This window comes from Heloderma suspectum, chromosome Z (assembly GCF_057233095.1).
Source record: "Heloderma suspectum isolate Gila_16-S chromosome Z, 16-S_ref, whole genome shotgun sequence".
Classification (NCBI taxonomy): Eukaryota; Metazoa; Chordata; class Lepidosauria; order Squamata; family Helodermatidae; genus Heloderma; species Heloderma suspectum.
Window position 1 is genome coordinate 5,065,633 of NC_139476.1, and position 15,898 is coordinate 5,081,530.

The window sequence follows — 15,898 nt, forward strand, 5'->3', positions numbered from 1 at the left end:
GACTGTTAGCCAAAGCTCTCCGAGTGGTTCACAAAAACAAAACTTCAAAACCAGATCATATAATAATATAGTAAAGCATAATATAAAAACCTTACATTTAAAACAAAATAAAATGAAAGCAAACACCATGGTAAAAGCTAGCAGCAGTGCCAAGAACTGAAAATGCACGAATACGTGTGTTTTTTTTTAATGGAAGGATTGGAATGCCTGGGAGGATAGCATGGTCTTCACCTGGCACTGAAAAGACTACAGTGTAGGTGCCAGGCAAGACTCTCTGGGGAGGGCGTTCCACCACTAGGCTGCCACCCCTGAAAAGGCCCTCTGCTTCATAGCTACCCGCTTCGCTTCATTTGGCCGAGACACTTGGGCAGGTACATATGGAAGGCAATGACCCTGCCTGGACCCCAAGTTCATCTCCAGAGGCCCTTCTCTGCCAAATGAGGTGAAGCAGGTAGCTACGAAGCAGATGGCCTTTTGGCACCCTAGTGGTAGAACGCCCTCCCCAGAGAGGTGCGCCTACATTGTGGTATCCTGGCCCCAAGACATTTAGCGCTTTGTCGGTTAATGCCAACACGTTGGGGCCCAGAAACAGATTAACAGCTCGTGCAGATCATAAAGCACTAGAGCAATACGACTGCATCAACCAGGGCCTGTTGACGATCCCCCCACCCTATTTTGGACCAGCTGAAGTTTCCGGACTGTTTTGTTCATTTTGACGGTTCGGAGGCAAGGGCACCGAGGGTTGCTCATACTGAACCGGCAGCAGCTGAACCTCTGCCATGTCAGGAGAGATCAGCTGGTGCCGAGGACGACAGCAGCAGTGACAGGAGTGGGCCACAGTAAGGCAGGCAAGCCTGTCTCTCCTCGCCACTGACTGACAGATCTAAAGGCCAACGGATGGGAGCCCTCCACTCAGGCCCAAAGCAGTAGAGGATTCCCCCACCACTGCAGGAAAAGTTCCAGGACTGGGGGGCGGGGGCATCTGGCATGGAAGCCTCAGTGCCCCCCCTTCCCCTCTGCCCTGGAAGAAACAGGACTCGCATGTGGAGAATTCTCTTCAGCTGCATCTCAGCATCGTGCAAACTTACGGTGGGGCGCCCGGAGACACAGGCAAGGGCCCAACCGCGCCGCCGTCAGGAGCCGGCCCAGCCCCACTGCACAGCAGACTGAGATTCAGAGCGAAAGACTTACCGGGACAGAACAGTAACTATGGTTGACTTTTACAGCGATGTTTGGGGGGTACTGGTCTTCCTGAGGACAACTGGTATCTGTGTAGCAGATTCTGGGAGAGGAAACAAGTGTCAAGAATATTGGTCGTGAGAGGGATGCACCCCAGCTCTCCTCGACTGGCCTCCCCTAACCCATTCCTCAACACACAGAAGTGTGCTAAATCTTTGATTCGACGCCCAGCAACTGCGGTAACTTTGCATCAACCAGCTGCACTCCTGCAACTCGTGCCTCTGTGCATAAGAGGGCTATTCAAAGGAAGGGAACGTCTGCGTATAGAGGCAATATACCTCTAAGAGCACAATCCTATGCATGTTTAGACAGAAAAAAGACCTACATCTCCTAGCATCCCCCAGCCAGCACGCTGGGAGTTGTAGGGCTTTTTTTCCTGTCTGTTTAGCGGTTTCCTGGCTTTTGTGAAGTTTCTTCCCCATTCTAAAAGGTTAAAATGTCTCTCCTAAAGCTTAGCTACCAGCAGTAAGCGTTTTAGTGCACAAGAAAAAAGACCTACAACTGCCAGCATTCCCCAGCCAGCATAGCTGGGAGTTGTAGGATTTCTTACTGTCTAAACGAGCACAGGATTGAACCCTAAGAAAATATTACTATAAAGTCAGCAATAAAACAGGGCAGTATCATAGCTCTGTATAGGTCAGGGAAAATGTGTGTAAATGATCAGGAGGTATCAAATTATAGATTTTTCAAAAGAGGGATGGAGCAGTGATTTCCGTGGATCCCCCCCCCCCTCCACATTTTCTTTATAACAGGAATACAAAGGCCTGCTTTGAGGTCAAAAGCAGCAGCTTACAACATTGCCCAAAGGTATGAAACAGCCAGAGGTATGCGCGTTGGGGTGAGGAGGGGAGAGAATGTACTGTCAGTGCCACGCCCCCCAAGAGGCAAGGTGATGCCTTAAGCATCAGCTAAAGCAGCTTTCTCTAACATCCAGATGTGTTGGACTGCAATTCCCATTCTCCCCAGCCATGAGCCCAGGACCCAGGGAACCACTTTGCAGCAAAGCTCTTAGCATAAGCAAACTGAGGATCTCAGCCTGCGTCACCACCTTGGTTTTATAACTTCCCTCTGCCCGCTCCATGGCCTCCCCACTGCTGTCTCAGGGGTTTTAATTACCATCTCCGGTGGTTTCAGGCTTACCTGAGAACGACCTGGACTGATCTCACACCTGGCTGCAATTCCCTGCCAAGTTCAAATGAGAAAAACACAAAAGAAAAACCCACACAGATGAAGCACCATTTTACATGGGAGGGAAAAAAACAAAAGACAGAAATGTTTAACGCAAACCACCATCTACGAGTGACCACTAAACTTTGCAATGAACTCTAAAAAGGAACATTGGTTTTGCCTGCTTCGGTGACTGCTTAGAAAAAGTATGCTCATTCCCAATTTCTAGACTAAAGAATTGGCGTGGGGGGGGGGGGAATCTCCCAGCCCCAAGTACAACTTTCCCATTGGCCGAATCCCAATCATTGCTCAGATGTGTTGGAGTTAATTGTACAGCACTCTGAATGAGGAATGCCTGGCAGGCCCATTCACGGCAAAACAGTCCCACCCTCACCGCACTGCCAGGACAGCCCATGTGGGTTGGCGCCTGCCCGCCCCCAAACTCTCACCTGCAAGACTGAAGAAAGACTAACCAAAAAACCCAGCAAGAGGAAAACGTGTATCTGGATAAGGGGAAACAGACAGGGAAGTGTGGGACAGGCTGGGCAGACTTCGGGATTCTGGGATCTACCGTGGGTTTTTTGTATTAGAACCCACAGCCAGGGGCACAATAGTGTACGCAGGGGATGATGGGAGGGGTAGTGGCAATGGAGTCACCTACTGCACTCCCTGAGCCATACACTGTATATGCAAACCTACCTCTGAGTTGCTATACATCAGGGACTCTTAACACAAAACTCTGCAAAGCAGCCAGGGGAACAGAACAAAGGCGAGTTGTAATGGCCCCAGGCCTGTAACCAAGTCACCTGTAGTTTTAGAGGGACCTAGAGATCCATAATGCTTGGCTTAGGTTCATTATAAGTGCAATTCCCTTGCTAGTGGGCCTCTGAGCATGTGAGATGAGTCAAAGGTCAATAGCACGGCCACAGCACATTCCACGCTAACGAAGGCTAGTGTCTTATCAGGGCCTAGGATGTGCCTGAGAAGCGAGGCTCTGTTTATGTCGAGCTACCGGTATCTGTGCTGGGAAAGTTCTGATTGTTTCCCTTCTGACCAAGCGCTGTTAGTCTATGCTGGGAATGAACGCTAATGAACGCTTGCTGCTGCCATGCTGCCTCACTGCTGACATGTATGGTATAAGACGCATTGTGCCCCATGGCTCTGGGTTCAGAGAAGCTGTCTGATCCAACCATTGGGTAGGCCTGTGTGCTGTAAGTACTCAATAAAGTCTCCTTGTAAGTAAATCTGGATCTGGCTTATCACTATCTCGGCACCTCCAAACCTTAGCAGACCACGGCCAGGGCATACACAAGCAATTAATGCGCCCATTTTGCGGGTGAGGAACACGGAGGCTAAGAGATAGAGCCCCATCATGGCAGGCTTTCAGGAAGGCCCTGAAAACCTACCCTGGCCTTCTCCAGTTCTTTTATTGGACTGTTCTGGTTCGTTGCTGCCATTGTGTTGTAGGTTTTTACTACTCGCTAGACCAGTTTTGGGGGGTTTTGCTGGTGCTTGTTGATTTATGAAAATTGTGCTGGTTTCTTTCTTTATTTGAAGTATTATTATGAAGAATCATTTATTTATTTATTTATTTGAAGTAGTATGTAAGGCTCCCAGAGCTGCTTACATAAAGTCAATTCAGCAAGACAATCCATGCCTGCAGGCTTGCGATCCAAAAAAGATACAACACATGAGGAAAAAGGAATGGGGAAGGAAGAGGAAGAAAGACTGAGTCTTTCAGCAGGGCTGGTGGAGAGGCCTTGCTCTCCTTCTCATCTCAGGCTGCTGTATTACTGTATCAGTCACTTTTATTGTTGTGAACTGCCTTGAGAGGGAGATGATGATGACGATTAGGAGGAAGCCAGCCCACGGCAGAAGTGACTGTATCTTTACCAATAAAAAACTCTCAATTTTACTCGTCGAAACTATTGGGAGTCAGAAGCACTATATGTATATCACCGAAGACCAGCTTTCTGCCTGTCCTGGGATACGAATCACAAGGAAACCCCGTGGAATACCTGGAATTTCTGATCAGCTCCACTTGCCTCGGCGTCAGGGCGAAGACACAGGGGCTCTCCTGAAGCTTCTCGTTGTTCTGCGGGACTGGAGACAAGAAGCAAAAAAGGAAGATCAGGTGGGAACGCAGCAGAGAGGGCAACTATTGCTCCCAAAAAACAGTCTTAAGCAGGAGAACCAGAATCTGTGAGTGCGCCTTGACCGAGTCAAAAGCAGAAGAGCAAAACCCATGAAACTCAGCTGGCTGGAATGTCACATCATTAACTAAAGGAAGGAGAGTAGGGCCAAGAGCTCTTTTGCAGATGGGGTGTGTGTGTGTGGCTGGAATGTATTTATTTTAAGTGGTTATTATATATTGCTCTTCTGGCATACACAGAAGATTCTGGAAAGGATACAGAAATCAATAAAAGTTTAGGACAAATACCACAGAAGATTGAAATGGAAGAGAGTTTAAGAAGCCGTATGAACCAGCCTTGTATATAAGCCCACAAAAATGATCAGCCTGTTAAAGAAAAGTTTTATTAACCTAAGAGGTCCCCACCTCTGCAGCCAATATGGTAACGCAGTCTTCTGGCCTCTTAACAGACTAGTAAAAAAACACACCAATGCCTTATACTAAGTGGACTGGGAACAGAGAAACCATCCCTCCTCCGCCAACCTGCTCACTCGCCTGCATAAAATTCCTGGTCGCCTATGGTGACCTAGTGGGCTGTTAAATGCAAGGCTGAGATAAACCCAGCAGGCGAACTATGCATTCCAAACTGCCTGGGCAAATTTAAAAAAGAAAAGGAAGACTTCACCTGGCACAGACGAGCATCACTGCACGTAGAAAGACAGGAGGACAAAAGTAAGTGCAACCTTCTCTCCCTGGCATGCTGTTTTTCTACACCCAGGGGGAGTTCAGCCTCCCATGGGGAAGCACTCCAACACGCTAACACCTCTCCCCTACAAACATGTGATTCTTGAAGTGCTACAGTCCAGGTAGTTCTGCCCCATCACCTGCTATGAAGGTTTCAATTCAGTTTATGGTCTTGGATGTACAGTAAATTCGTTAAACAGAAGGAAGTAGAAATATCAGTCGTGGGTCAGGAGAATGACAACAACGTTGCATGGCACCTTCAAAGGCTCACCATTTCATCAGGGAGGGGGCTTTCATCGGGCAAGGCCTGGTGCTTCAAATAATAAAACAGCTCTCCTTAAAACGGGTGGGCCTCCTGTGGTCCTGCAGATGTTGCTGGACTGCAGCTCCCAACATCACTGACAGTTGGCTGGGGCTGATGGAAGGTGCAGTCCAATAACATCTGGAGGGCTCATCTGTGCCTAAAAACAATCTACCACATTGGTCTGAGAGGACAAGCACACCTCCATTTCTCAGCTGCAAGAGATGACTTAGTGGATAAAGTAGCAGTTACAGGAACTCTGGGGGAAAGCGACCATGTTATACTTGAGTTCTTGGCCCTAAGGGAAGTAAAAGCCGAGTGTAGTCAAACGCGTAACCTAAATTTTAGGAAAGCTGATTTTAATAAACTCAGAACTATGATCAGTAAGGTCCCATGGCAAACGACTCTACTGAGAAAAGGAGTCCAAGATGGGTGGGAGCTTTTAAAAAAGGAAATTCTAAAGGCACAATTACAAACAATTCCAACAAGAAGAAAAGGTGGAAGACAACAGAAGAAGCCAATGTGGTTTCACAAGAAGCTTAGAGATGACCTGAAAACAAAAAAGGACACATATAGGATGTGGAAAGAAGGCCAAGCAACAAAAGGAAGAGTACAGGCAGGTAGCACAGAATTGCAGGGATGGTGTCAGGAAGACTAAAGCTGAGAACGAGCTGAGGTTAGCGAGGGATGCTAAAAGCAACAAAAAGGCTTTTTTCAGCTACGTGCATAGTAAAAGCCAGGAGGAAAGAAATGGTGGTTCAGCTATTATAAGGATGGCAAAATGACAGCAGATGACAAAGAAAAGGCAGAGGTGCTCAATTCCTACTTTGGCTCAGTCTTCTCCCAAAAGAGGGCTTATGACTCGCCTGGCAAAGGTGAAGTACAGGGTGAAGGGGCAGGATTGCAGCTCGAGATCAATAGGCATATGGTCAAGGAACACCTAATTACTTTGAATGAGTTCAAATCTCCAGGGCCAGATGAACTGCATCCTAGAGTACTAAAGGAGCTGGCAGAAGAACTCTCAGAACCGCTGTCTATTCTCTTTGAGAAATCATAGAGGACAGGGGAAGTGCCAGATGACTGGAGGAAGGCTAATGTTGTCCCTATCTTCAAAAGGGGCAAAAAGGAGGAACCTGGGAACTACAGACCAGTCAGTCTGACATCAATCCCTGGGAAAATTCTGGAGCAGATGATAAAGCAATCCATCTGTAAGCACCTTGAAAACAATGCAGTGATTACTCGAAGCCAACATGGATTTGTCAAGAACAAGTCCTGCCAGACAAATCTGATCTCATTTTTTGATCAGGTCACCTCCCTTGTGGACTGTGGGAACGCTGTGGACATAATAGACCTCAACTTCAGCAAAGCTTTCGACAAAGTGCCCCATGATATCCTGATGAGCAAACTAGCTCAAAGTGGCCTAGATGAAACAACGATCCAATGGATCCACAGTTGGCTACAGAATCGGACTCAAAGAGTGATCCGCAATGGGATCTTCTCCAACTGGGGAGAGGTAACAAGCGGGGTACCGTAGGGCTCAGTCCTGGGCCCAATGCTCTTCAACATTTTTATTAATGACTTGGAGGAGGAGGTGAAGGGAATGCTGATCAAATTTGTAGATGACACAAAATTGGGCAGGGTAGCTAATACTTTGGAAGACGGAAACTAAATTCAAAGTGATCTTGATAGACTGGAGCGCATGCAGGTGAGTGAACGGGCTGGGAGAAGAGGGACAAACTGCTCCACCTCTCCTCTGTGCCCAATTTAGAAACCCAGCGGGCGGAGAGGGGAGAGAAGTCCCCTTCTCCACACTGAGCACAGAAACACAGCAGGGTAGCTGAAGGAAGAACTGAGTTCTTCCATTCCTTCTCAGCTGACCCAGAGCAAGCTAGTAAAAATAATGCAGGCTAGTAACTGGAGGGGGGGGGGAATATTTACAAGAATAAAAGTAAAGTTTGGGCCTGTCCTGTGTATAAAACATCCACATTCATGCAGAAAGGCTCATTGGGAGTGGGTGACAAAGATGGGCACAGGCAGACTTACCTTTTGGTCTGCTTCTATCTGAGGAGGCTCCAAGGTTATATATCTGTCCTCCGAGGAACCTTGCTATGACCCCAGGTTCTAGTATTATGAGAGAGGGAGAAAAATGTCTCCCTATCCACTTTCTCCACACAACGCATAGTTTTGTAGACCTCTATCATGTGTCCCCTCACTCGCCTTCTTTCTAAGTTAAACAATCCTAGATGTTGTAACCTTCCCTCATAGGGGACTTGCTCCAGCCCCTTTATCATTTTAGTTGCCCTTTTCTGCACCTTTTCCAGCCCTACTGCACTTTTGAGGTGCAGTAACCAGAACTGTATACAGTATTGCAAGTGTGGTCGCATCACAGATTTGTATAAGAGGAGTATGATCTTGGCAGTTTTATTTTCAGTTCTGTTCCTAATTATGCCTAACATGGAATTTGCCTTCTTCACAGCAGCAGCACACTGGGTCCACACTTTCATCGAGCTTTTCACCACAACCCCAAGACTGGTCTTGGTCAGTCACTGCTAGCTCAGATCCCATCAGCTTATACTTGAAGTTGGGACTGTTTTGCCCCAATTTGCATCACTTTACACTTGCTTACATTGAACCATGTTTGCCATTTTGATACCCATTCCCCCAGTTTGGAAAGATCCCTTTGGAGCTCCTTGAAATCCCTTTTTGTTTTAACCACCCTAAATAATTTGGTGTCATCTGCAAACTTGGCTACTTCACTGCTCACTCCTAATTCCAGATCGTTTATGAAAAAGTTGAAAAGCATTGGTCCTAATACAGTCAGCCCTGGTTAGTACTTGGATGGGAGACCACCTGGGAATCAGGCTTCCTGCACTGAGCAGGGGGTTGGGCTCGATGGTCTTGCAGGCCCCTTCCAACCCTATGATTCTATGATCCCTGTGGGACCCCACAGTTTACATCCCTCCATTGGGAGAATTTACCATTTATTACTACTGTCTGCTTTCTGTTCTTTAAGCATTTACTGATCCAGAAGAGGACCTCTCCTCTTATTCCATGCTAAATTTGCTCAGGAGTCTTTGGTGAGGGACTTTGTCAAAAGCCGTTTGGAAGTCCAAGTAAACAATGTCTACTGGATCACCCCTGTCTACATGTTTATTGACACTCTCAAAGGTCTTTAAGAACTCTAGGATGGCTCAGTGTTTGATTAACTTTCAAAATGTTAGTAAGGTTGAGAACGTCATCTTTATTTATTTATTGCATTTATATCCCGCCTTTTTTCCTCTTGCAAGGAACCCAAGGCGGCTTACATTATCCTCCTCCTCTCCATTTTATCCTTACAACAACAACCCTGTGAGGTGGGTTGGGCTGAGAGTCTATGACTGGCCCAAGGTCACCCAATGAGCTTCCATGGCCGAGTGGGGACTAGAACCCGGATCTCCTGGCTCCCAGTCCAATACTCTCTCCACTCCACCACACTGGCTCTCAATCTTTTCTCACTACTTTTGCCTTAGTTCCTCAGTCTCCCTACCTTAAAACATCAGTTCAGGCACAGGTACCTAACCCATTTATCAGTTCAGGCACAGGTAACTGACCTATTTCTTCTGCAGTGAAGACAGATAAAAACAATTCATTCAGCTTCTCCACAATCTCCTTATCCACCTTTAGTACCCCTTTAACTCCACTGTCATCCAACTGCCTCCCTGGCTGGTTTCCTGCTTCTGATATATTTAAAGTATTCTTTACTGTTGGCCTTGATGTTGCTAGCAATATGCTCCTCAAAATGCTTTTTTGCATCTCTTAGTGTCTGCTTGCATCTCCTTCATGCAAGCTTGTGCTCCCTTTAGTTTTCCTCATTTGGGAAAGACTTCCATTTTCTAAAGGAAACCTTCTTCTCTCTAACAGGTTCCTTGACAGTGCCCTTTCACCATGATGGTACCTTGGTGCTACCTTTCCTACCCTGTGGTGTACATTCTAGCTGAGCTATTATTTTTGCAGTTTTGAGCATTTTGAAGGGATTTAACCCTCCTGATTCACCCTTTCAACTTCTTTTTCACCAGTTCTCTCATTTTAGAGAAGTTTCCTCTTTTAAATCAGATGTGACTGTGTTGGACTACCTGGGCAAACTTCCACTTAAATATTAAATCTGATAGCACTGTGGTCACTGTTTCCAACTGATTCAAAAACACTCACATCTCGTACTAGGTCCTGGGCGACCCCACTTAGGATCAAATCTGTTCTAGGGCACAGTCATGTAGGGCATCAAGACATTTAACCTCTTTGTCGTGACTGGAACATGCATTTATCCAACCAATGTGGGGGTAACTGAAGACGCCCATTATTACAACACGTCCTTGTTTGGAGGCCTCCCTGATTTCATCTTCCATCTCAAGGTCACCCTGAGCATTCTGGTCTGGAGGACGATAGCACGTTCCTAGCACTAAATTAGTTTAGGAGCCCAGTACTGCCACCCACAGAGCTTCTGTGGAAGAGTCTGCCTGTTTTAGGTACTGTAGTCTCCTTGACACTACGCGCTATTCCAGTATGCCCTCCCGTCTTTCTTGTACAGTTTATATCTGGAGATGAGCTTATCCCTCTGGTTCTCTCCGTTCCACCAGGTTTCTGTAATACCCACTATATCTAGGTTCTCCTTTCAAACTAGGCACCCCAACTCTCTCATGTTGGCTTGGAGGCCTCTAGTATTAGCATATGAACACCTATACACGGTGTCCCTCCCCAGGTGTCTCAGGCGTGTACATCTTCTACTGCAACACTTATTTTATTTATTTATTTAGGCCTCTTTGACTGGCTATCATGTTTCGCCCTATGCTCATGGCCTATTCCCTCCCTGTCCCCATTTGGGCAATTGGAAGCATTTTCATTTTCACCCATTAGGGATGATTCAACCAGATGGGGAGCATTCAACCAGATGGGGAGCATTCAACCAGATGGGGAGCATTCAACCAGATGGGGAGCATTCAACCAGATGGGGATGATTCCCAGCTCCTGTTGGCTTTCCCCCAAGTCAGTTCCCCCAAGTACTTCCAAGCCAGTCCCACTGTATTCCACTGAAGCTTTCTCTCAAGTAGTTGTACACAGGATTAAAGCCTTAGTTTCTGCAAGGCAAGGATAGGGAACCAATGATCTTCCAGATGTTTTGGCCTACAAGTTGCCTACCACTTTGTAAAGGTTGAGAAAGATGGGGGTGAAGACAAAGGCTTAACAAAGAGGATGGGCTCTGAAGGGCAGAGGAGCAATGTCACACAGGCATTCAGTTGGGGCTGGGCTACGGGGTTCTAGGAAGCAAGGGTGGAGTTATTTGGGGAAGCAAGGGACCCTTGGATGGCTGAGGGTGATGTCACTGAATGAGCAGTCACAGGGAGGGATATAAAGGGGTGGACAATATATATTGTCATGAATGAGGGTAGTAGAAGCCATGATGGCTGATCAGGTTGTCACATACAAAGCAGCCACCTGGAAACTGATTCTTATTTGGCCGCCCGGCAACTCAAGGCCACACCCTGCTAATTGGAAAAGTGATAACAGCCATGTCTGGTGGGAAGATCCAGCCCCCTTGGAGGAGGGTGTCCTGGGACTGGGCTATGATTGGGTGTTTCAAATCTGCCTTGAGCTGTTACAGCTGGGCAATAAATAAGGGGCAAAGGTGGGGCGGGTCTCTCTTCTTTTGCCCTGACAGTACGAGGGTGTGTTGCTGCTTGATGGCTATCCTGAGAGGCCCATACTTTGGTATGCATAGGATAGACTAGCTGGCTTTATCGTTTTGCTCCTGGGAGTGGGTGTCCAGGTGATTGGTGTTTCTGGCTTTGGGTATTGCAGTCTTGCTTGTAATTTTCTGTACAACCTATCACCTCTCCCCTTTCCCTTCCCCTTTGTTCCTTTCCTCTAATAAACCTTTATCCAACTTCCAGTTGGTGTGGTGTGTCCTGTATAACTTCAGTGCTAAATACAGTGCCTATTGGCCTGGGAGGGAAGCCACTGGGTAATCTTGGGAGAACTTGTGGCCAAGCTGGGCCTGGGAGGGAAGCCACTGGGTAATCTTGGGAGAACTTGTGGCCAAGCTGGGCCTGTCCTACCTTGCAGAGTTGTTGGGGTGAGTCCAACAATCCTTCACACGCGCGTGCACACACACACATGCGCACACACACTTAGGAGAATGATTAATAAAAATATGGAGAAGGTATTAGGTTACACAATCCCATTAGATCCCTTGTTTCATCTTCTTAATTTGATGGCTGGATTTGTGTATCAACAGCACCACACCTTATATGTTGGCTGCAGCGAGGATATCATAGGCAAAAAAGGTGGAGAGGACAAATAACACCTTCCAGGGATGAGTGGTTGGATAAAATAAGGGATTTTGTTATCAGCCTTCACCAGCCCAAGAACAGAGCTATTCCTGGAAGAGAGCGGAGTGGGGAGAGAAGCCAAGAGCCACCCAGGGGAAGAGAAACAAGGGGGGCAGCGCTGCCCGGCCTCGAGTTGCCATCAGGACAAACTGGGGAATTGCTGGGGGCTGAGTTAGAACCCACCCAGGGCTATGTTTCCTGATGGGCTGGGTGGCTAGCCGACATTGCCCCATCAGGCAGAGAAGTGCCATAAGGTCCAACTGCCTTGGTTGGTAGTCACAGAATCAGAGTTGGAGGGGGGGTCATGTAGGCCATCTCCCCACCCCCACCCCCTGACCAATATGGGAAATCCAGAGAAACAGTGTCACCTGCGACCTCTCCAGCCTCTACTGGAAGATCTCCAGTGGGAGAAAACCCACCTCTTTTAATTTCAACCCAGTAAGCCTTAACACCCCCTCCCCCTCGGGGAATCGGTTGCATTGTCAAACTGCTCCTACAGTCATGAGGTTTCTCCTCATGTCCAACCAAAACTGACCCTCCTGCAACAGAAGCCCATTTGACCTAGCCTTGCTGTCCTCTGTGGCGGCAGCACAGAACAAGTCTTTGCCCTCTTCTGCGTGACAGGGATTTGAAGAGGGCTGTCATGTCCCCCACTTCAAATCCTCCACTCAGTCTTCTCTTTTCCTGGCTAAACATACCCATGTCCCTTCCACCTGTCCTCATAGGACTTGTTTTCTATACCCTGGACCATCTTTCGCGGCCCTCCTCTGAACCCATTCCAATTTGTCGATATCCTTCTTAAAGTCCAACGCTCAGAAATGGACATGGTACTCCAGATGACATCCTGCTAGTGTGGCATAAAGTGGAATTATTATTTCCCATGACTTGGAAAATATATCGTTCTACAACAAATGCAGCCTAAAATCACATTAGCCCTTTTTGCTATAGCAGAATGCTGATATTTTCTCCATACTCCAGACCATCTTCATTGCCCTCCTCTGAACCCATTCCAGTTTGTCTACATCCTTCTTACAGTCCAACACGCAGAAATGAATATGGTACCCCAGATGAGGTCTAGCTAATGAAGAGTAAAAGTGGAACTATTATTCCCTGTGACTTGGAAACTCCAATTCTATTAATGGAGCCTAAAAATTGCACTTGCTGGCATACCAGGAGAGTGTGTGCATACACCGCACACTCAGCTTGGCTGGACACCCCCGTGTCATTTGTTCACATGAAACCCACATTAACTACTTCCCCCACACACGTCCCACCCCCACACTCTCAAAACCACAGCTTGGGAACGCCACGTTTTTGGAGTCGGAGCAACGAGGCATTCCTCTGAGGGCATCCAAAGCTCTTGACTCCCTTCTGCAATCAAAACACCGACATTGCCTCAGCCACTTCGCCAAAGGCGTCTAAGCAGGCTACAGTATGCACATTTTCCTCTAGCCTCTACACAAACAGAGGATCATCCACCCGCCATCCCTTGGTCATAGAGGAGCAGAACAGATGTCATGGTACAACACCACCAGCAATACCACCTCCAGGACGTCGCCCTGTAACTCCAGAGATACTCAGTACTGAATTGTAATTGCCAAGTGCCACTTTGAGAGAGGTTATTTGGGCCTGTAAAGCTGGGTAAAGATATAAAACAAAATCAGCTGGAAAAATGCATGCAGCATTTGTTCTGTACCACTGAGCCACGACCCATCCCCAGTGCACAAGATCCCAGGTCAGCCCGAGACATGTTTGGGCAAAAGCCATGGCCTGCAGACCAACAAGCGTGCCCTCCAATCACCAGGCTGCATGATCCAACACAGCTTTTATTGATGCTGAACCTAATGCATCATCTGAAATCATCCATCAGCCAGAGAAGCAAGGACCACTGGGAGGCTGTGCCACACCGTCTCTCAGGCAGAACATCACAGCAAAGGGGAGACCAACCTAGCCCCGGAGGGAGCAACTGCAGGGAGCTCACTTCACCCTTCCTTGCCATGCCACTCTAACTGACAGTTCCCTGGGACTGCAGACTATCTGGCTGGGGGATTATGGGAGTAGTAGACCAACACATCTGGTGGGATGGGGAAGGCTGGAATACTCAAATACAGACCCACATCCAAGTTAGCATACATTAGGGATTCTATTCCTGGATCAGAGAGGCCAGTAGAGCTGCACAGAGGCCTGGTCAACAGCAACCAACTAATGCACCCATTTTACAGGTGAGGAACACAAAGGCGAAGAGATAAGGGAAGAGATAAGCGACAAGGCAGAAGGGATTGCTTTTGAAACTTTCAATTTCCCTTCCTACAGTTTAAGTAGGGAGTCAGAAACCCTTGCAGATCATATGGCCCTGTGAGTCGGAAGCCCTAATGGCAAGGTGGCACCAATGACAGACGAGAGGGGCCTGAGCATGCATGAAAAGTGTTCGGCGGGAGGCAGGACAATACAATCTTATGTGCCCCACCCCCCAAAAATCAGACTGCTGTCCAAAGTCTATAGTGGCCTTTGAACAGAGATGTTGGATATCCCTTTAGAGCAGCTGTCACCAGCCTGTATCCCTACAGGTCTTTTGGACAACTCCCAGCATCCCTAACCATTGCCCATGCTGGCTAAGGCTGATGGGCATTCGTCCAAAGGATCGGGAGGGCACCAAGTTGTGGGGAGGCAGTCTTAGAGGTAACCAGTCTGGAAAAATTTCTCTGGGCACTTAGGTGACATAGATGCCTATGAATTTGAACTGTTCTACTGTGCCCAAGACAGAAACAAATCTGTTTCCCAGTGCATTTTCCTGAAGCCTGAACCCCCTGCTCAAAACGATCCTTGGGTCTCATCTACAGACACGCGTGCACACGCACACACAGAAGGAGAGAGAGATAAATACCCACCACACATGCACAGACACAGAGACTGAGTTTGCACAACATGCTAACCACCAAGTACGGGTTGCTGTTGAACCATGGGTTAGCATGCTGTCTGAAGCCAGGACATTTTCCGCAGGGTGGCTTGTTAACCATGCAATGTGGCTTATTTTTCTTGAACAAGCCACCTTGAGAACCCATGGTGTGTCACTGGGTTGTTTGGGATGGTTAACAAGCCACACTGCATGGTTAACAAGCCACCCTGAGGAAAATGTCCTGGGTTCAGACAACACACTAATCCACAGTTCAACAAACAGCCCACAGTTCAACAACAACCCACACTCAACCACTGAGTGTGGGTTAGTGTGTTGTGTGAACAGCCCCAGAGAGACAGACTTAAAACCCTTCATAGCACTGAAGGGGAGAACGATAAAGTCCGAGCTAAGTGAAGGTTTGAGGCCTACAGAGGCAAAGGAGAAAAGGTCAGACTTACAGCCCTGGAGTTTTCTTTTGGGAGAAGGTAAGCCTGAGAGGAGGAGTTTCATTTCTCTAGTTAAGTGTCAGTTTTATTTCTCCACTTAAGTTTCATTTCTTCAGGTTTGAAGCAGTACTTTCAGTTTTGAGGGAGGAGGGTATATAAAGAGAGCCAGAGAGGCAGTAAGGGCACAGACAGCCAGAGCCTGAAGTGCGAGCAGAGTCTGAAGAGTGAGCAGGAAGAAGCAGCCTATAAAAGTCTAAGGACAGCTAGGGTAAAGGAACTTGTGTTCTGCAACTCTTATTTTCTTTTAATGCCTTTTGTACAACTCCTCTCTATTGTGTAAATACCTTTAATTGTAATTTGCTTGCTTTAAATCTACTAGTAAACAGCTGTGGTTAAACCCTGTGTCTAGAGTGTCAGTCACCCCACGTCTACAGCCTAAACCTCACATTACTGGATAGGGGAAGTTCAAAAGAAGGAAGGCGGGACTCATAAGGAGGCAAGAGATCCTTAAGGGGTTGCTCAGGGGGTCCAGGTAATAAGTGGAACCTTGACAGAGGCATAGCGACCGCTTTAGAACAACCTCCCATTCCATACACCAGCCAGGATGCTGCA

General features: G+C 47.5%; 1 protein-coding gene across 6 annotated transcripts in view; it reads right to left on the reverse strand.

Moving 5' to 3' along the window:
- The window catches only part of PIAS4 (protein inhibitor of activated STAT 4), a 56,809-nt gene that overhangs the window by 25,587 nt on the left and 15,324 nt on the right, over positions 1-15,898 (reverse strand). For all 6 annotated transcript variants that reach the window (XM_084826379.1, XM_084826381.1, XM_084826382.1 and 3 more), the window contains 3 exons: positions 4,425-4,509; positions 2,380-2,421; positions 1,192-1,282 (listed from right to left, as the gene is read on the reverse strand). In XM_084826379.1, coding sequence (XP_084682505.1) covers positions 1,192-1,282; positions 2,380-2,421; positions 4,425-4,509 — 218 coding nt within the window. The remainder of the gene's footprint in view (positions 1-1,191; positions 1,283-2,379; positions 2,422-4,424; positions 4,510-15,898) is intronic.